Source organism: Diadema setosum, chromosome 1, assembly GCF_964275005.1.
Source record: "Diadema setosum chromosome 1, eeDiaSeto1, whole genome shotgun sequence".
Taxonomy (NCBI): Eukaryota; Metazoa; Echinodermata; class Echinoidea; order Diadematoida; family Diadematidae; genus Diadema; species Diadema setosum.
The window spans coordinates 24465882-24488574 of record NC_092685.1 but is presented as its reverse complement, the minus strand read 5'-3'; the positions used below and the strand labels follow the sequence as shown (position 1 = coordinate 24488574).

Here is a 22693-nt window from a genome sequence, read left to right as displayed (position 1 = left end):
CAGAAGAACTCTTGGATCCGATAGTTCCTACGATCTCTTTATAATGCGCTCTTTGTACTAGTGTATTATTTACGCTGTTTTCTCCGACGTTTCCGGTATTCCAGTGGTTGAAATGAATCAGTGTTGTCATGACGTCATCACAGTGAGAACGAGCACGATGATGATTAGTCATTTCTGTTGGGGTTTCCTCGGTTTCTCTTTTATTTCTGTTTGTATCATCATGGCAAACTTTTACATAAAGTAACATAAAGATAAACTGGAAAGCAAAAAAAAAAGATGCTTCGAAGATAATGACACATCGTCATTGTTTATCGTTACGAAGTTATATTTATTGCACTCATAATGACGTAACTGTTCTGTAGTTCGGATTAACAATTATTGTTAACGTTTTTGTTTTGAATACATGAAAGTGTGGCAAGATATTCTTAACTATGATTATGATTCATGGTCATCCACGGAGCACTGACACAATTCTTGAACGAATTTTCGGTATCATTGAAGTAAAAATGCATTTGTCTGATAGTATCGCCGTCGTAATTATCAACACTTACTTTAGATATTTTTCCTGCCAGAAGCACTGCTATCGCATCATTGTAACAAGTCATGTGCCACAAACCAGTCTCGTTGGATAATAAGTGGGGGGAGTAACATAATCCCTATATCTCTCGTTTAAGCTTTTTCTGTATTTCAAAACGCTGCTCCAATTCTAATCTGACGGGGACAAAGGGAACGAACAATGCATGGTGATCGAAATAGTAAGTTTGAAAGCGATCAAAAGCACCCAAGTACATTTTTGTGGTTGTTGTTTTAAGGTAGAGGGACAGGGGGAAGAGCAGGACGATTGGGGAGGGGAGGAGGAGGAGGAGGGGGAAGAGAAGGTGGTGGTGCAGAAGGAGGAGGACGTGGCGGAGGAGGAGGAGGACAATGACGGGTGTTAGTGGCAATAATGAAGAACATAGATTGTTGTTGCCCCTTTGACGCTGGTGCTCGTAAAAGTCAATGTTGATGTCCATATATGTTGACATAGATACATGTCTACGTTAGGTCACGTAAAATGGCAAAGCCAAAAAGAAAACATGCTCTTGAAAAAAAAAAGAAAAAAAAACTTTCCGATGTATACTTTAACCCTCAAAGAAACAATATCGCAAGGCGCTAATGAAGTTCAACAAAAAGTCGGAAATGAAAATAGTTATGGCAGAGCGCATCAAATATTGTTGAGTGACATGTGCCATTCTTTGACACATTATTTCAACAAAAGGGACAACAAAATAATGTTTCGTATGCAATGATAATCATGTTAGTGGTGTATAAGTTACGAGAAACTTTTTGAGAACTTACCCTCAATCTTCGCTAATAATGTCCCGACAAACGTAAGAAAGATGTCTGGCAGCGATCATAACAAATTGTATGGATCGAAAGTGGTTTGTGGCAGATCACGTCTAACTGTATCGACGAGTTGCGAATATTTTGAAAGTTGGCTGAGCTGGTATAGCGATTGAAGGCAGGATTTCTCATGGACGAGCATGCCGGATTAGCAGCGTGACAAACGAGTTCCTCTCTGATTGTATTTGACCCTGGTCTCGGAAAAGTGGTGGATCCGCAGAGAGATAATAGCTCCATCAACTTCTATGATATCGCGGAAAGAAGTGGCGGAACCTGCGTATTTGTCAGCTTATAGTCTAACCACAAGTCAGAGACCCACTGTATTTACGGATGTTTCACTGTCGCTCTAAACTTGAATCAATCAACGTAAAAGAATTCGTTGAATTCGGTGGATGAAACGAGCATATTATGTTTTTCCAAGAGTAGTGTTCCCTGCATCGTTTAACTTGAATACATAACGTCTAACCTTGTAAAGAAATTCTGCGTATTCATTTTCTGTGTGATTATGAACGTTCGTGTGTGTTAATGTTAGAATTAGATATATAACTCTGGGAAATTCGACGAGCCGATAAATCAGAAAGGAGATGAATCGATAGTACACCCGTTTAAAGGCATATCACGGTTTGTATACCTTTCTAATGAAGGTGGTGGATGCTAACCAATAATGCTTATCCGAGGACTGACCGACACACTGAACTATTACTGCACGAAAAATATGAATTCGAAGCACTGAAATGTTTTCGATAGAATCGAATCAAGCGACAAAAGCTCGTCACAAGGTCTTGAAGGGAAAGAATGATTGTGTTAATTCGAATCTAATCGTAGACCATCCAACTCGAAACAGATTTGGATAAATAAAGCATATTAAAAAGTATGCTCAATATCGTAGACCAGTTAAGTATACATCGTGATGTATAGACATAGGGTATACCCCAACAACCTTTGTTACGACAAAGGTTGTGTCCAACAACCATGAATGTTAGCACGCATTGCCCGACATAGTAACAAATCTAACGCATGCGAACTAGGCTATAAAAAAATACTGAAATGTACGGTCTCGGGAAACCAGTGAACTGTACGGCTCGTTACTACAAAGGTCATCACAAATACATAAACTTTAAATACACTAATAAACCGATGAGCTCTCTTGTTTTGACCAAAGTTGGCTTGTTGCGATGATTTTTTTTTTTTTTTTTTTTTGGGGGGGGGGGTAATTACGTACGTATAGCGAGCGATACATCACGTCGAAACTTCCTGCCGTTTGTGTGCATGTGGGAGGTGAACCTCTCATCGGGTAATGACCTGTGTATGCCATTCCATTTCTCATGAAAGGCGGAGATAGATGACGCCAAGGTGACGAGTATATCGACTCACTGTATGTATTATGCTTGTATGTCTAAAATGTAAATACGGAAATACGGATATACTTCGTGAATAACGGCAGAACAACCCCCCCCCCCCCCCCCCACCGCCGCCCCTAAAAAAACCCAAACAAACACACAAACAAAAGCCCGTCTCCATGTCTGCCAGTGGAAGCCGGATGTATGCATGTACGCCAACAGAGGTCCCACTAGTATACTGTTCTCCCTGCGCCAACAGCTCGCGCGTTTTCTAATACCAAAGCCAGGTGCACACTATCTCGTAATGTTTGTACAGATTATAACGTTCGCTGTTTCATATAATTTTGCTTGGTAAAGAACATTTAAGGTTTATCTCTGCACGTTTGTTCACAATCAATCAAAACCATCCCCAGTCACTAAAATTGTGACGTGTCTATACGGCAGAAAGATAATTTTGTATCCTGCCTGGAGCAAAATATATGCGGCTGTAACTGCACAATTGCGATCACTGTGAACTGCATGATCTGTTTCTACTAGAATTTACACAGTCGACTGCATGTGGATATATACTCAAATTACTACATGACATACTATGTATAATTATTCATTCATCACCATCTATTTCTCTCTCTCTCTCTCTCTCTCTCCCTCCCTCTATTCATCTATGAATCATTCAACCAATTCACTACCTATCACTACCTGTAATCTTTCTACACATATATTTATCTGTATTTATTTATCCATCTGTAAATCTACACATTTATTTGTATCTATGTATCTTTCAATCTACAATTCTCTGTATCTATCTATCTATGAATGAATTAATAAATATATCTATCTATCTATCTATCTATCAATCTATCTTTCAATCTGTCTATTTATATTGTCCATGCATGGCATTATGAAATGGTCATCTCATTGAGCAATGGCAACACCTACGCTTTAAAAATGCATAACTTTTGAACGGATGGTCCAATTTTCCTCAAACTTTACTGACTTGTTCCACTTATCCTGTTGCATTAACTAAATCCACATTATATTTGAGTCTAATTCTCCTCCAATAACAGCCAACTTTAACATGGACGGCACTTGCACTTACATTGTAGCTCAACTTCTCAAAACCTGTGACAACGGTTAACCTCATGACCGCATGACTTGAACAAGAATGCATCCAACTGATACATGTAATCAACAACAACAACCACAACAACAACAACAACAACAACAACAAGAACAAGAACAAGAACAACAACAACAAGAACAACAACAACAACATTCTCATAAGGTGCTCATGATACCAAAAGTGAGAAAAAAAAATGTATCTTTGGAATCATCATGGAACTCGATATAATGCCTTAGGTTGTTATGCATGCTGAAGACAGACACAGTTTCACACAGTAATTTCTCTCCTGGAAAAAAAAAAATTAATACTTTATTCCACACACTTAAAGCATGCAATATACTCACGTGCATGCCAAATGTAAATTCCTTCTTTTGCTAAAACATTGTTGAAATATGTTGATAAAATTCACAACTCTCTTTGATGCATTCAATATACACATATATACTGATTTATACATATGCAAATTTAGAGCCCCTTGATGTTACAGAAGACACATTCATTCCCGAGAAAGGCACTTGACTAATTCCACATTCGCTTGATAAAAAGACAGTTTCGAAGGCCATCAAAAATTGTGTTTACATTGGGTATGTAAAAACAATAATTACTGCAAATCAAACATCATAAATATCTAGAATTCACTAACCTCATTCCATTCTCAGCATAACATGTCATATGTAGATACAAAAGAATCTTACAGAAGCCACATTACCAAAGAAAAACATGAAAAGGAATACAGGATTATCTAAATTCTTGAAATTCTTCTGTCGAGTTGTTTTTACTGCTACTGATTGACAAATTGCCCTACATCGATGTAAATAAGCACTGAATTAATCAGTGTTTCAGAAGTAGCCATGACAAATGAAATCATGGGCATACCATCCGGGATATATATAATATAATATAATATAATATATATAAATATACGTCGATTGTGGGGCAATTTGTTAATCAATTGCAATGAATACATGATTTACAAAGAATTATCACATAATCTACAGTAGAAAATATGAAATGATTACAAAATGTTAGCCATGTGAAGAAAAAAGAAGAAATAAAACGTAATACCTGCATTCTTACAACTCTATTCCAGGTTAAAATATGACTAAACATACACTCCAGAAGTTATACTGGTATACATATTCTTTCTCTGGAGACACACTTTCCATTTGACCAACACCACATCTGGGCCCCATTTCCTTAAAGAAAAAGGTTGATATGACAACAACTCTTGCTGGAATGGCAATTGTCTTGGTAACGACAAGAATCCAGCTTCCTGATTGGCTGTTGCTACGGGAAGTTGCCATTCCAGCAAGAGTTGCTCTCCTAACATCTTTTATGAAATGGGGCCCTGGAATATATACACAGACATCAAAAATGAAAATTTGCATCACTGGCACTTCATTTGGCACGTATGCATCTCTGATGTGTCTTTTCCAGTCTTATTGAAACATGACAATATGGCATCCAAAGAGTAAAGCTTTTGACCATGTTGACTTCACATAATTTGCTAGCCATAGCTGTTGTTTTTGTGGGTTTTTTTTTTTTCTCCAAGAAGTCCAATCGTGAAAAGACTGTAAGAAGAGAGAAGGGGCACATGACACATCTCTCTCTCTCTCTTGGACATCAGACAGAAAATGTGTTATCTCTGGTAAAACTGCCCAGAGTAACAATTTGACTTGAGGAATACATACTGTAAAACACAATATTTTTTGCGGCATGAAATTTTCGTGAATTGGAGCCGACGGCCTTATTCCTGGCATGAAATTTTCGCGAGTTGCCTCTAACATTCAACGCATGTAATGCAGACAAGATATTTAGTGTGCATTTTAATTTTGCAAATCTCGGCTCTCGCAAAATTCGGGAAATTAAAATGCACGCGAACATTCCTCGCTTTACAGTATCTCTCTCTTGGACATCAGAAAGAAAATGTGTTATCTCTGGTACAACTGCCCAGAGCAACAATTTGACTTGACCGATACATATAAAGAATATTAAAGAGAGTAGGTGCGGAAGGAGATGGTTCTTGTATGTCCATTGGGCCAATAGTTACAGTTTGCTATTCAGAAGGTTCATTACTCTGATGTTTCGTTAGTCCTAAAATGTAAAACGGTTCCTTATTCAAAAGGTTTGTTAATTCGAAAATAATTCAAGGACTGAAATTCCAAAGGTTTGTTAGTATGCATCTTCTTTTCATTTTTCAGATTAACGAACCTTATACCATTTTCAGATTAATGAACCTTCATTAAGAATAATGAATCTTCTTTCATTTTTTAATCAATGAACCTTCAAAATAACAAACCTTCAGAACAATGCCACATAAATTAAGATTAATGAACCCTATTTCACATTCACATTAACGAACATCTAGGTACAGGGAATTTGTGTGTTTCGGAATAATGAACTTTTGGAATAACAAATCTTCTCTTATTTTTGGATTAACAAACCTTCGAAATAAAAAGCATTACCAGAGCCAATGTGCTGGATTGGTGGCCCATGTTCAGCTTTATGGTACTGACTCCCTGTGCTTCCCTGTCTTGACACCAATGAGATTTTATAGCTCTTCCACTGAAGAGTAAATTATTCTCCCTCAAAATTTTCATTTAATTCTTGGCTCAGTGATACAAACCTTGGACTTATATTTTGGTGTTTACGAAACATGCAAACTCACATGCAGTGCTATATGTGCCCCGGAGTGTCGCTCAATGCAGCCTGTCTGCACATTCTACATGCAACTTCCTGGGATTTCTTGTGTGATAACGTAGTTTAGTAGTTACATGTGAGAAGTGGCCATTCTGGCAATAACATATGGCAACCATGTCCTAACAATTTCACTATGTAAAAGTGCATTAATGGGTGTTTCATTAAAAACATGTAACATAAAGACAATCTTATCATCATCATGATTTATAAACTGGCAAATCTGCACTCTCTGTTGCTACATGGTAGGTATTGATGTGAAACCTTCTGGATACTGACTCGTCTGTCCACATGATAAGGTGTTTTGACACTGAAACTGAGCAAATGCTGACTAACGTTGAGAGAAAAAAAAAATTCCCATGACAGGGAAGAGGGTGTGTTTTGACAGACCTAGCACCTGTTAAGAAGGATAACTGCAGCTGGGAGTTGTCCTACTGCAAATAACTGATTTCAAGTTTGGTGCTGGTGTAGGTGCTGGTGTTATCTCCCAAATAACTGCTGTACATCAAACTCCAACTCACATGGTCAAATTAATGCAAGTGATAACTGATCACTGATATTAATTCCAAAGTCAGCAGAATAATGCTGGAATATCAATGCCCCCCACCCCCACCACCACCAAAAGAGGGAAAAAATGATCGTATTTCATACACGTCAAATAAGATTAGATTTAACCATAGATGTTTTGATTTATATAAATGATGGCAAAAAAGAATCGGTATGCCACATATATATATCCATCTCAACAACACAATAGTCTTGATAATGCTCCCCCAAAAATTCATGTTTACAGCCATGTGCAGTGCATTCATTGAAGTTTGCTTTGGGGTTGCTTTAGCATGGGCTATTCACACACTTGTGAGTGAGTCTCCTATGCATTGCAATATGCAATACAAATACCAACAACATACTTGAACTGACAAGTTCTAATAATATCTGAGGGCTGGTATTCGTCAATTGGAAAAGAACACGCTAATCTGCAATGTGAACTGTGGAGCTGAGCTCAGCAGATAACACCCAGCACCATGACCATACACTAGCTACTGGAACTACAACAAAATTTTGAGGTCAATCTGTGAAAAATCATCTTGATTTCAAAATCAAGATTATCACTGGTGCTAGTGCCATGATCGCACTAGCACCAACACTGGCACCGAACTTGAAATCACACACATTTTTCAAGAGTTGAACCAAGACAAAAACCGTGAAATATGACAAGTGTAGAGACTACCAATAGCAGCATTCATCAAAATGCACTGAAGACATTCTAAAGTGACATGCTAGGATTTGGGCTCTAAATGTACTCGACAGCAATACAATACTGCACTCCCCTGTACAAAATCCACTTATACATGTATGTAGTTCACATAATATAAGTCCCAGTAGAAGAACATATTTACTCCAGAGACTAGTATATTACCAGTGACTTGGATACAAATATGTACCTACTAAACAGCCTTGAGTGAGACTAGTCTCAATGTACATGGAAATTTGCACTTGGAGTAACTTAGAGGTCCCTACAGAACGACTTCAGTTTGAGCATTCAAAATTTCTGCGCAATTGTTTGAATTTCTTTTAACACAAGAAAGTGATGCGGCTCGGGAAAGTCCATTGCATTCTATGTAAATGGATGTAACCATTAATGTATACAAGTGAAGCAAACCCATGCTAGACATCACAATACGGGGATTAGTCTCACCAAAGGCTGATGTATGGGAGAGGAGGATGTACTTTAACCTGTAGCTTGCTGAAGCTTGCAAACAAAACAGCTCACAGCCTGGGAGGTAGGTTATCTGAAAAATTGTTCATGCCACCACATTTACTGTGCACAAGAACAACTAACTTTGGTTACTGTGTTGCAGTATCTACATAACCAACGGAAGAACCTTTTAATACACAGGTGAAAAAAAAAAATAAAACATCATTACATAATCCATTGCTTACAAGGAACCATAGGCCCATTTACACTTGCTTGGAAAAATCGTGACATTTGGGTGCAAGTTGCTAAGCAACTACACCCAAATGCTGAAGTTTTACACACCTGCTACGTATGTGATCTAATAAAGCAAGCTATATGGTTTTACTGCAAGTTTACACTCTTGAGAAACACAAATTTATGTGTGCATTGGACTGATAAAATGCCCTGGCTCAACGTTCCAACCAGCTAGCTAGCTGTGAGCAAAACAGACTGCACTGCAGTCTACCGTGTTGAAGAGAGGTAAATTACACATGCACACAACCAACCCAAAAATTGTGATGTTCGTGAAGCTCAAACTTCGCACGTTTTTTTGCAAGTGTAAATGGTGGAACCAAAATATCGCTATTTTAAAAATCGCGCTGTCGGTAGGTGTAAATGCGGCTCATATGTGTCTACACTAAGTCTATCAGAATATTACAAACATGTAGATAATAGGTTAATACTTCATAACAGCATTACTGTCACTCTACTTGACAACAACTGGACAATGTCATGTTAATTCGCTTCTGGTAACAAACTACAATAACGCCTCTGGTGACACTTTGTGCGGAGGCATAAAAACAGTATACATAATTTTTTTTCTCTCTCTTTTTTTTTGGGGGGGGGGGGGAGGGAGGCGGGGCAGCAATTTTCTCTTTGAGAAATAATTCCTCCATATTTTGTACATTTGATGCAAATCTTCATGACCTCGTTTCACAATACTGCCCCAAAGTTTTTGTGCAAGCTGCCACAACATATTTTGTCACGGTCTTGTGCTTATCAAAACAAAAGTGCTCAGCAAAATTTCCCAAACTTATTTCTCTTGTACTGCTCCATGTACCTTTCACTTTCATATTCAAGCCAATTCCAAGTACCCAATTACTCATCCAACAGTGATTCAAAACAATACTCATGATACACAGAATGTACAAAGCCCTTTTAACATTTAGCATTTGTATGCCTAATTGGACAGTCCACAACATCACCTGTGTGAACCAATACAGAAATAGGCATTTCATTGCCACCCATCACTCATAAAAGCAGTTTGTTTGATTGTTTGTTTGTTTTTTTCATTTGCCAAGTTCTATTATTATCTTTTTAATATATACCTGTCTGTCACATAGAATATTCATAAAACATATTCTAGTACGTCATCTGGAATCCCAGCATTCCATATTTTGTACCTGTAAAAATGCATACTGACACACAGGGGCACTTTCAATTCAAACTTTCAATTCCCCACCCCTCCACCCCCGGAAATGCACATGTGAAGGAAAAACAAGAAAATGTTTAGTTGCTTCTTGTTGTTGGGTTTTGTTTTGTTTTGTTTTGTTTTGTTTTGTTTTGTTTTGTTTTTTGTTTTGTTTTGTTTTGTTTTGTTTTGTTTTGTTTTTTTGTTTTGTTTTGTTTTGTTTTTTTTTTTTTGGGGGGGGGGGGGCATTTAATGCACTTGATGCCATCTTAAAGTGGAGGAAAGTGAGAGATCAGTGGTGTAGGAAAGAAGATTCCCCACCTGAGGGTGGATGCCACATGACCAAAAACCAGATTTGAACTGACATGCCGAGGGACGAGCTTTTACATAGGCAAAAAAAAAAAGGGGAAAAAAATCAAACAAAGCTGCTGAATTTTAAAAAGTTCACTCCTGAGAAGTGTTTTTTCATTGCAGTTTTTCTTTTTTTTTTTTTTTTTTTGCTCACATACTAGCAGTTACCTTTCATCTTCCAACGAAAGACAAAAATGTCCAAAAACAAAATTGTTTCTCCTTTTTTGTGGCAGTGCAAATGCCCCTTATGAAAATGGCTCAGAGTCTAATACTCTGCAGTAGGATAAGACAGAACTGTTATCATACAAAGAATAACGTGATACTTTAATGCATTATGCTGAGTACTGTTTTAATCAGAGTACTGGTAACTTTTCTCTTTATCTTTTGTTGCTTTTTTCATATTTTCCCCCTAAAAAAAAACAATGAAATGTTTCCTTGCCATTGTTGAATGAACTGCATCTGATCTCCTTTAGGCAAGCTCTACCACACAACAATAGACTGACGTGTAAAGACATAAATCATTACCCAAACCTGGGGATGGGGCAATCATATTCAAGTGGCACTGACCACAACACCACTCTCTCTGGTCTACTGACCCATGGCTGGCTGAACACTAGCACAAAACATTCATTCCATAATTGTCTAAAGACAAATGCCCACAAGAACAATTTTGACCCCCCCCCCCCAAAAAAAAATAATAATAAATAAAATAAAATAAATAAATAAAAAAATAAATAAAAAATCACAAAACCTAAACAAACAAACAAGCAAACCAGAGCAGTCATATGCCTCTGCATTTTCGGCACATTGACTGGTTTTGAATCATGATCTGATATCATGCTCTGAAAAGATAATATTACATTCTCATCTTTCGATACCCTTTCCCGGAATTATTGGGGAAAATTGCATATAACGCCAACCATTTCTGAATATTCATTCTAAACGATGGGCATATTAACATATGCAGTTTACGATAGTTTGAAATCTGCTTTTTTGACACTGGAAAAACAGAAAAATGTTGGCACACACTGTATTCAATCTTCCCCCTTCCACAATTTGAATCATTTCTAGAATTAACAATCAGCAAATAAAACACCAAGGGTGGTTAAGAAAGAAATGCCTAGGAGAGAGAAACACAGCATATGAAGTCATGTCCTAAACTAGAAATGTCGCTATGGCGACTGGTGTATGCCTCCGCCATAATGCATGGTTCTCCTAATAGGTCAATAGTACAATGTCTTGACAATGTGTGATGACAGTTTCACACAATTGGCAAAATATTAAAATGGCAGGTTTGCCACAAATGTGCTGAATGTTCACTTTCCTAGAACTAGGTTCAATTGGATGAATGATTAAAACGTCAGAGTGCAGGTATTTGGGGGAACTGATGATTTTTACTTGACTTTTGACCCTTTTATAAGTTTATGCATTGAGTAATTTTCAAGGTATTGAGAAAAAGTATAATTTCAGTATCAAATGGTAAAATAGTATTATCTAAACCTGGCCTTTGACCTTTGACCTCACAGTTCCAAAGAGAATCACTGTTAGGTAGAACATGCATAAATATGTAAGTTTCATGATAATACCTTGAGTTACCTTTGAGATATGGAGGAAGAAGTGCAATTTAGCACTTTCACTTGACCTTTTGACCTTTGACCTTTTGGCAAGAAACTTCCCCCAGAATATATATTGGCTTATACATGCATACATCAAGTTAAAAAAAATCCTTCAGGCACTGCATAAATATAAGGAAAGTAGTGATATTTTGAGGAGTTGACCTTGACCTTTGACCCCTGACCTTTGACCCATGACCCCCAACTTCCCTAGATAATCACTGCCCATCGGTACATGCATATATACTAAGTTCCATGAAGACACCTTGAACCATTCGCGAGATATGGAGAAAAACGTGAAATTTCAACCTTTTTTTCACAAAATAACCTGTGACCTTTGACCTTTGACCCTGTAACCCTAAAATCCAAACAAAGTATTATCCCCCAGGATATACCCTCATACCAAATTTGATGCAAAACCACCTCACGGTTCTTGAGATATCGACAAAAACAAAACGGGACGGACGTACGGACGGACGGACGGACGACCCGAAAACATAATGCCTCCGGCCACTTCATTGGTGGAGGCATAAAAAAGTGCATATAAAATGCTTTCCACAAATACACTGCTTATTTCTAGCATACTGAGAGAGTGAGTTAGCTGTATGAGATATTTGTCAAATATCAGAGCACATTCATGTGGATTTCTCAGACGTCATGGCAATCGGTTCCTTTCCATTCCTGGTATCTCGATGGAAGTCTCCCCGCTGTCCTCCCGTCTTTGCCTCGAGGCGGACGCCATCGATCGTCATTTCGTGAGAGACCGCTTTGCACATGTCGTAGACAGTGAGCGCGGCGACTGACACAGCTGTCAGGGCTTCCATTTCCACCCCAGTCCGGCCCACCGACTTGGCCCGGGACGTGATGTGGACGCTGCTGGACTCTGCCTCAAGGCTCAGCTGGACGTCCACTTTTTGGATGGGAATGTTGTGGCAGAGGGGGATGAGGGCGCTGGTCTGCTTGGCTGCCATGATCCCCGCCAACTGAGCGACGCGAAGCACATCCCCCTTGGCCATCTTGTTCTCCCGGACGAGACGGAAAGCCTCGCGTCCAAGCCTTATCCTCCCCGACGCGGCGGCCTCGCGCACCGTCACGTCCTTCCCGCTGACGTCCACCATCTCCGCCCGTCCCGAGTGGTCCACATGGGTCAGCCTCGCAGACACTTGGCCAGGATCGGAGATGGAGTCTCCTTCTTCGGTCTTTTTGGTTTGCGACGTGTGAAAACACGCTGCCTGCAAGACTCCACTTGGATCATGGCAATTTGAGAACAGGGACCGAGTACTGGTACGCATGCCCTGGCACAGTTTCCTTAATGCTAAATTTATTTGATTAAATTTGAATGATGTTACTGTTGGCACAATCTCCTTGGGAGATAAATCTAATGCAGATGAAAAAAACAGAGAGAAACAAGAGATGACATTGGTAAGTTTTCCAAAAATATAAAAGGCTTCAAACTTAACAATGGCACCAAGCAAATATGTGCCAGCTCACTATGAGAGAATAATCTCCTATACTCTCATTGGTAAATTAGACACTAAAGATATTTCTTTCATTCTAATAGAAAAACTTGATATGGAAGGATGGATGGATGGTTGGATTGAGGCCTGAATGGAGGGACAGAGAGAGGGATTGATGCTGGTTCACAGGCTGGAGGGATGGACAAAATGCTAATCCCTTTTGACAACATTACATGGCAGGGGTATGAGGAGACTGTCAGCAGAGATTCAGAGAAAAGCGTCTCCTCTCATTAAAGAGAAATCACTGATAAGTCAAAACCAGGGCAACAATTGACATGAAGAGGGCAAAATCTGTGCCACCCTTTTTTTTTTTTATTGTGAGATAAAATAGAAGATCCTTCTTCAGTGAAAACTGTCAAGCGCAATCGATGATGCAAGATGCATAGAGGCCAAATTTCATGTCCAAGATGCCAGAGAAAGATCATTACAGTTTACTATGTGAATATGAATTTCTAATAGGAGTTTTAATTGACTATTTTACCAAGGACAAAAAGAAAAAGAGCTCTACAGTGGAAATGTTTTTTTTTTTTTTTTGTGCTTTAAAAACAGCAAAGATTCATCAGCCTACATACTTGCTCAAATGAATGCAGCAAATGCATTGACAGTATCATTGGTATTCAGTAACAGCAAATAAAATAGTGTCTGTGGTTGATGCACATTTCACATTATTGGCACTTGGGAAATTAAAACTACGTTCATCAAAATTCATCACCCAACAATCATTGCATAGCCTTACTTACTCTCAAAAAGAAATTCCAATTAATATGTTAATTTTGTTATATTAATATTAATAATTAAAATTAGAATTAAAAAAAGAAAAGGTTACCTCACTAGAAACTACACCACAATCATGTTAAAATGTATTTAACATGCTGTCTAGAAAACAGAGAAAAATCTTCAGTTAAGGGATGTAGTTTAAAAAAAAAGAACAATACAAAACATAAAGTAAAAGGGGTAAATTTCATCAACAATGAAATTATGAAGTATAGCATGGCAATGACACACACCAAACACAAAAGGTGAAAAGCAAATGAAGGGGGGAAAAAAGCCAAGCGACTGATAGAGGTCATTGTCCTGCCGTACCTATAGACTGAGGGGGATGAAGGAACGGGTCACCCACCAATGAGGATCATCGGCCTGTTCTGCATCCTCGCAATCTTGAACATACCTGGGAGAAGGTGATGCAGAAAGACTAATCTTGACTGGACTAATTTACTTTATTGTCCAAAGTACAAAATTCTTTGTACATTTGGATATAACAACAAATAAACATATGCTATATTACAAGTACACACAGAGTCAGTCCACAAGCTGAAAGCGGGAACTGAAACTGAAACATATGGACATACAATATCACATACATCATCAAAATGCAAAATGTTGAACTGATGTCATATTACAGTATTCATCGCATAAGCGGGACAGGTTGGGAGTAGCAAACACGGCCCCTTTAAGCAGGGTGCCCGATTTCGTGATGAGCACCCACCATACACTAACTGCATACGACATGTACATGTAGTGCACACACACACACACACACACACACACACATACACACATGCATACTGACGTACTGTACATGTACATGAATACACAACCACGCTACCCCTCGGCGCGACCCTCTAGCTCTCCCTGCACATGGCTTTGCTTATATGTAGGGGAGAAGAATGTTTGCGAAAGCATGTGTTTCGCAATGGCATGGATACTTATACATGGCGCTTTCGTGGCTATGCATGTACGTGTACTGGATAGACGGAGGTCAAAACACACCAGTCCGAAGCTTGCTTTGTAAGTTCGATGTAAACGACAACTGATAGGGAATCTCTGAAATATTGTTGTGGTATTTTAGTAGATCACGTATCTAGATTTTTTGTGTAAAATATCAACAAAATCAAAGATCGCTTGAAGAAAAATTGTCCCATTTATCAGAGGTCCCCGCCTGATTATCCAGTGAAAATAACATGCATTGGAAATGTTTCTGAGAAGCGTATGTCATTTAAGCGAGGTTCCCGATTATCAGATGCCCGATTATGCGATGAATACTGTACCAGATTTCAGGCATCACTGGCATAAAACTGGTCAATGATACGGGAGAAGGAGAAGGACTTATTCCTCCCCACATCATCACAATGATCATCATGATACATTTTGACACTTTTGTCACAATATGCAAGATAGAGACAAACATAAGGGCAACATGAGAATAGAATTCAATCTCTGCTGCATAAGGCATCAAAGTATATGTATATAATAGATATAATAATCCCCCAGCAGCATTTCACATAATCAATTTGGGTTTGTCTGTACAGAGATGCAACTATTATATAATGCCTACAAATTAACCACTTTGAAGGACATTCGTGAATATGGATCAAATTTTAAGATTCTAATTTTCATTCTACCCTTCCTTTCTTTATTTTTCTTTTCCACAGTATTTCTTCTTTTTTTTTTTTCACTTACATACCTATAAATTCTAATAAGGATTGTGTCCCCAATGGTCTGCTCCCCTTTCCATACAGTCACCTGACTATACTGCATACTAGTACTTGAAAATATGTGATATATCTACAGATCAATGCCTGTATTCATATACTATAGAGTGATAGGATGAATTCATGAATGCATGACATGATGCGGCAGCACGGTCCCAACGGCACATAGCAATGAAAAAATTAGATAAACATCAAATTTATAGTTCTGTGGCGCCTTGAAAGGGAACAGGGACGGCAAAATAACCATTAGCATATATGTGTGTACAAGAAGTCATATATAATTTGTTGGTATTTTTTTTTTTGTGTGTGTGTTTTTTAAATGATTGGAAGCACACATGATACAGTGTGATTTTATCACAACATATCATCAGGGTCTCTCATCATGTATAATACATTAGCAGAGACTCGGGGCACAACACTTCACCATGAAAATATCTCTCCTCTCATGGGGTAGTGTGTGGGTATTAACCCTTTCTGAGCCAGGGACTTTGGGCAGTGTGTACAATGCTAAGGGGCTTTCTGTGCCCATTGGCACTCAAAGGGTTAAAGGCATACTTTACCATTTGTAGAAGAAACAAAAACCCAGCATTAGTGCTTTAAAATAGTTCTAAAAATGTGAGTTAGGGATGGAAACAACCAATGTAAAAATTTGAATCTGTATAATCGATGTACATACTAAAAAAAAAATAATAAAAATGATTCATTGACCTCGCTGAAAACTGCAGTGGGTGTGGTTGTAAATTGTCATTCTATGTGAGGGTATCAGAAAGATAATAATGGAGGAAGGAGTCACATGACCTCACCTGCATGTTGCTTCTTTTTCCTCCCTACTGCCGCCCCGACGATGTGGAGCAGTTCCTCGTCTGACTTGCCTTCCCTCATGGCATCTCGCAGCGACACCTCAGAGCTACCAAACAGACAAACCTGTATCCATAGCAACACACGAGAGCTTGCATCAGAAAGCGTTCCGCTGCGCATCGCGGAATCACAGTGCCACTCTTAGTTCAAGTTGACGTTAGGGAGTACTCTCGGACAAATAGAATGGGCGATGCCTCAAGAGAAATTTTGAACTTCAGTAAATTTTGTATTCATCATCGGAATGTATTTTCAATACCAACTATTACATCCTTTAGATTTACTGTACATTTTAGCTTGAATATGGAGTGGCATATTCCTTTAAAAACTGCCTTGAGCATTTAATCAGAGTGGAAAATGGTGCTATTGAAATTGTATGTAATCAAAATGTCATTCTTTCAACAACATCATCTCATTACTCCAGCTTACTGCTTAGCTGTCAAGACTGCAAAGAGATTTTGAATAGCATGTTAAGCCATACCCTGTACATTACAAGGGAATGGTGTCCTGTTCAAATGACTTGAACAGTCCAGATTGTAAAAAGATTGTAAAAAGTGTGTTAAAGCCTGCCCTGTACATCACCAGGAAAAGAGGTCATAAATTGGTTGACTGCTGGATTGACTGCTTGACAGGAAATTGTCCAAGTGATATTATCTAAGCACATGAACTTGTCCAAGGTTCTTTATGATATCTTGTACAAAACAGAGGAAGTGGGTAGGAAAACAAATGAGTGTCATTTTTTGCTGGCTGGCTCACTGGACTCACCTTGAGGTTGCCATCAGCTGTCAGTCGTAACCTGTTACACGACCCACAGAAAGGCTTTGACATGGATGCTATGATACCAACCTGGCCAGTGAAACCAGGTACTCTGTACGCCTGCGGATATATACAGATAGATGATAATTGGGCATTTTGATACACGGTATCTTTCTAACATGACATGGTACTCAAAAAGGTGCTGTTACTACCATATTTACAGGAATCAATCCTGTAGCCACCATGCATACATACACAACTCTAGCAGGACCTCTTTTGCTGGACTTTAACATGTAAAAAGTCCAAACATGACAAGGCTCACTTTCCTACCAAATATCAATTTATACACCTTGGGTAGAAAGGATGCATTGAGGAGCGAGCTTCTGCTACAGGAGACAAGTGCCGTGCCAACATCAGAACTTCTCTGAACTTCTTACAGTATATGCCATGTGCTTCACAGTGTTGCCATGTGCTTCACAGTGTTGCCATTTTCACCCATTTCATTGAGTCAGCTGATCTAAACAAAACTGACGACTTGCAGAAACATTGCTCCCAGCAAGAGAAATAGTATATAAACCGTCTCCAGGGTGGAAAATTGCTAAGTATTCTCTACTTATTACTAACGCCACCACAATGGTTCTTGACCGCAAATTCAACCACTTGCTAAAATAATACATTTGCAAAACATACACCAATCCCTTTCAAATTCCACAAGAGGGTAGACTTTTATCATTGAGAAAATGGAATATAATAATCTTGATCTCGGTTTCTCTCAGACAAGGTCTAATACCCAAATGCATTTTATCGAGTAAACATACATGTATGTAGGTGCGTGTGCGTGTGTGTGTAAGTCCAAACAGAGAATACTGCAACAGAAGTGTTAACTATGGATATGAAAAGTATTGATATCTCAAGGTCCTGAGCAAGTGGGTACATGAGGCTAGGAACAATCATTCCCTGGCTTTTCCTCTAGCCCCCTTTCACCCCACCCCAACCTCCCCCCATAACAAGGGGAGCAAACACACATTCAAAACACCTGCTAGACCTGCTAGACAACAACTGAATGAGTACTGGGATTACATGGTGTGAATGAAAACAGCCATGTGTAAAGAAGTTTTGGGAGAAGATGCAGCATGTGTGCATTTAAAAAAAAAAAAATATTATTGAGCAACCTTTGGATCTATCTACTGGTGGTTAAAACATGACACAAAGATAATATCACACTTGACAGCCTTTACATACTGTACAGATATGTGTGTGTGTTTGCATATGTTGTATGTTTGTGCAGCTGTGTGTCTTCGCGTGTACTTGCCAAAGCGTTTGATGCTGTGCCAATTTACTACTCACCACTGATGTATCATTCGGCATGTTTTCTGCTGGACCAAAGTCAGGCCACCTCTCTTGTATTGTGTGCACCATCTCTTCCTTGGTGAACAGCTTCTTGTCATTCCATCGGTTGCCGTCGAATGGCATGTACTCTATGAAGCGAACATCGAGGGCCTGATGGGAGTGGAGAAATGAGAAATGTTTTTCAAATGTTATGCGACTAAATACTGTAGGTAAAACTGTACTCTAATCACACACACATAATGTACACACACACTTTTAACTTTCTAAGATTATGTGACTAAATACTGTATGTAAAACTGTGCTCTAACACTGCCTCTAATCACACACACATACATACACACACACTTTCAACTTTCAAAGATTATGTGGCTGAATACCATATGTAAAACTGTGCTCTAATCACACACACTTATAACTTTCAGACACACCTAACTTCAAATGGGTTTATAAAGAGGTTTATAAAGAGTTTATAACTCTGATGGGCCTTCCGATTTTGCAGAATACAACCACTCTTTCAAGTTACTAGTATTTGATAACACCTGACAAGATGTTGAGAAAAAGTACAAGAAATTTTCGCTCTTATCTGAGCTTGCTCAAACTTTTCAATTTGAGCTAAAACTTTTCAAGCCAATGTATGTCATGATAGGACTTTTTTTTTTCTTTTCAAAGACTGACTACATGATATCTATCCAAACGTGAAGATACACAGTGTAGTGTAGCTTACAAACATAGGTACATGTAATCCATTTCATTTATGCTTTCTTAGATACTATTCACCAACCACTCTATTCTCCTGGCCAGGTTATCAAAAATTGATAATTTTGCTGGGTTCCACTTTAGAAAAAAGGTCAGCATGATCAACTATCCCATCCCTTGGAATATGCCTTATCGTACAGACGTTAGGAAACTATGAGTCAATTTCAAGTGCTCCCGAGATAGCTGACGCAGCCATTTCACCTGCTATACATTTCCGAAAAAGAAGCACTTCCCTTGTCTCCCAAGCCAATTCAAGAACATTAACTCTGATCAAAAGTACTGATGGTCTCTTTGCAAACTGGGGATATCTTCCATTCATCATCGAATCAGGGATTAATGATCGCAGAGACCTGGACGGACCATGCCCTTTGCAGACTGGAGTCTGCACTCCAATTAATCCACCATTTTCAAGTCACCTTTGGCCTTTATACAAGCAGGAAGAAGACTACAGGGAAGAAAAACAGTTATCACAAAAAGAAAAAAAAGAAAGTAAGGAAAGAAAGAGACTGCTGAGCCAGTGGCTGGCAAAGTGCTGCTTCCACAGAGTATGTTCAGCAGACTTTCCTGAGCTAGGTAATTATTTGTCTTGTGCATCAAGGCTGTGTTTGTGTTAGAGTCCCTGTGCATCATGGCTGTGAGGGTAACTCCAGTCAGTGTGTGAAGAGTGTAGCGGCAGAGACCCCAATTTTGTCTGCTTCACAGTCAGGTCTACTGTACTTTTGTTGAAATGCAATGTCTCCAAATAACAGGGTCTACACACACTCTCATATAAAGGTTGCGTATCAAGGAAAAGTATACTGATTGTTTGCTTTGTCTGTTTGATGTCCATCTGAAAAGATGGCTGGATAGCCCATATTCAGCTGCAATAGCTGGTCTTCCATGGGGTCCAGTTGGATGTAAGGTGGAACCACTTCAATGGGTTAAACACCCTGCTCTTTTGCAATGAATAAATGAAGTGGGATCTTTTACCTGCATGAGATGTGACTCTCTCATATATGGGACCTTCATTTTATGTTCTATCTGAGGGAAAGAGTGTTTTGCTGGAGGGAATGGTATGATTACACACAACATTGCTCAGTGGGACTCAGGAATCGTACCAGGGTCCTTTGGATCGTGAGGCAGACGCGCTACTGACTGACCTAACTCACCGCCCTTCTAATCTGCACATCATCCATAAATTACTTATTTTTTTCTTGTTCTCTTTCCTATTTCAATCGTTTGGGCCACGCTTCCATGGACAGACTCATGTTGTTTTTCTTCCTATGCTACAACAATACTTAAGACTAGTACTGAAGCAACAGCAAATCTTCTCAGTTCATCGGTCGATACCCTGCTGCCGCTATGATAGCTTTGTTATGGTGCAATTTTCATAAAATCCAAAATGTCATCCATTGCAGCAAGCTACTGACTTTCACAGTAGCTAACCTCACCATAATGTACAACTTCAAGTATCAAACTGTCCATTTTCTTCTTCAGAGAAATTCAGTCTTCCCTAAATTTCCACAACATTCCTGGATACCTGAAATAAGAATCCAATCATCTTTTAAGTGAATACGACGCTAATCCTAGCTTAATGTAAAAAAAAAAAGACATCAAAGCTACACTATTATGGAGAAAAAAAAACACAACCCAAACCTTGGCATGTTACAAACAAATTCCATTCACTGTAAATTCAAAGTAGGCATTTCTTGTGTGATTTCTGAGAGGTGTGCGATTTAGGGTATGCACAATGCTTGCTATGTTAAAGGGACTGTACAGTACTGGTTGAGGTAGGGATTCATGTTTTGGACATTCCTAAGTGAGATAATGAAAAGCCTCTTATGAAATATGAAAGAGCATGTAATTTTAAGAAGGATTCAACGTTTATTTGATGAAAATTGGTTTTAAAATGGCTGAGATATCAAAAAAAGTGCTAATAATAAAAGGCGACATGCCCCAACTTTATTAGGATCTCTTTGTTTCACCTTGTTTTTGGATATCTCAGCTATTTCAAAACCGATTTTCATCGAATAAACTTTTGATACCCCTTAGAACTGCATGCTCTTTGACATCTCATAGAGTGGTTTCTGAATATCTTGCAAAATGTTAAAAGCTAAATCTACACCTCGACCAGAACTGTACACACCCTTTAACACCAAAGGAACCATGTTTATCCCTTCTCATGGCATCAAAATGGTCCCTATCTGACGTGATTCAGCAGATATTTCAAACTGTGTTTAGGCCAATGAAGCGGAAAAAATTGTGGTAAGGTTTTCATTCACAACTATGCCCTTTGACTGGAATTTAAGTACTCACAAAGCCAATTATGAAGTGTGGCAGTAAAATTTGGCCTTTATCATTTACATCTCTGGGCTCTGCAAGATCATAAAATTAATATAGATTCACAGGATGCACATACTACATTAAAACACTCATCAATGGAATCAAACTAAACCAAATGCTACTTACACTGCACACATTACGATTTGCCAACATTTGAGAGGGTGTGTTTGCTGATAAGTCTTTGATTACAGTATGTTTGTATTCCGACAGGGACAAAGTCCCGGGTTGCAATGTGCTATGTATCAGCAATCCCCCACAGTTACTACGCATGGTAAGGCAGGCACTCGGGCCCTTTAATACTGGTGCCCAGATATCGAATCAAGCATGTGAGCTGCCCTAATGGATTACAGCATCTGTGACAGGGATATGTGATGGGGACCGGAGGGGAAGAGGCAGGGAAAGGCAGCCCTCCCTCCCTGCCTCCCCCCTCTCTCTCCTAATACACCAAGGTATCTGCAACTTTTTTTGGCCCTGTTCACATGTAATCCTGTCAGACTGGTTGCCACAAGGCACACAACTCTCTCTTGAGCACTGGCAGAATGGGCAAAGGGGATTTGATTCTGCATGTGAAAGTGTCGGTGATGGTACTACACACACAGGTTCTGTAAGATGTGTGTTTGGGGGGGGGGATGGGTGGATGTCACAAGTTCAAGTGACAATGTTGCAAAGCATACAGCTTCAATTAAAAAGAATGAAGAAAGTCATTAAAGCTTCTGACAATCAACTTTCTTACTGTGCTCACACTTCTCTTTTAATACTGCATTAAGTACATATTGTGCTTAGTACAAAACCAAGTTACCCTAACTGCAAATATCTCAGTGCATTACTAGTCCAAATGTCTCATGAAGATAACTGTTCATTCTATCCAATGGAGACATACATTCTACTACATGCATCTTTCCTTCTTTATATTCTTTCATTCATCTATGTGATATAATATCCAAAATATTCTTAGGTTTTTTATTCTTTATTTTTTGACTAGTTATAAA

General features: G+C 38.8%; 1 protein-coding gene across 1 annotated transcript in view; it reads right to left on the bottom strand.

The window, feature by feature from the left end:
• Positions 1-12291: 12291 nt before the first annotated feature.
• LOC140227079 (molybdenum cofactor biosynthesis protein 1-like) overlaps positions 12292-22693 on the bottom strand; it is a 47455-nt gene continuing 37053 nt past the window's right edge. Inside the window, exons 7-11 of the mRNA XM_072307545.1 lie at positions 18624-18776; positions 17286-17396; positions 16469-16589; positions 14294-14341; positions 12292-13034 (exon numbers count right to left, since the gene is read on the bottom strand). Of these exons, the coding sequence (XP_072163646.1) occupies positions 12292-13034; positions 14294-14341; positions 16469-16589; positions 17286-17396; positions 18624-18776 (1176 nt within the window). The remainder of the gene's footprint in view (positions 13035-14293; positions 14342-16468; positions 16590-17285; positions 17397-18623; positions 18777-22693) is intronic.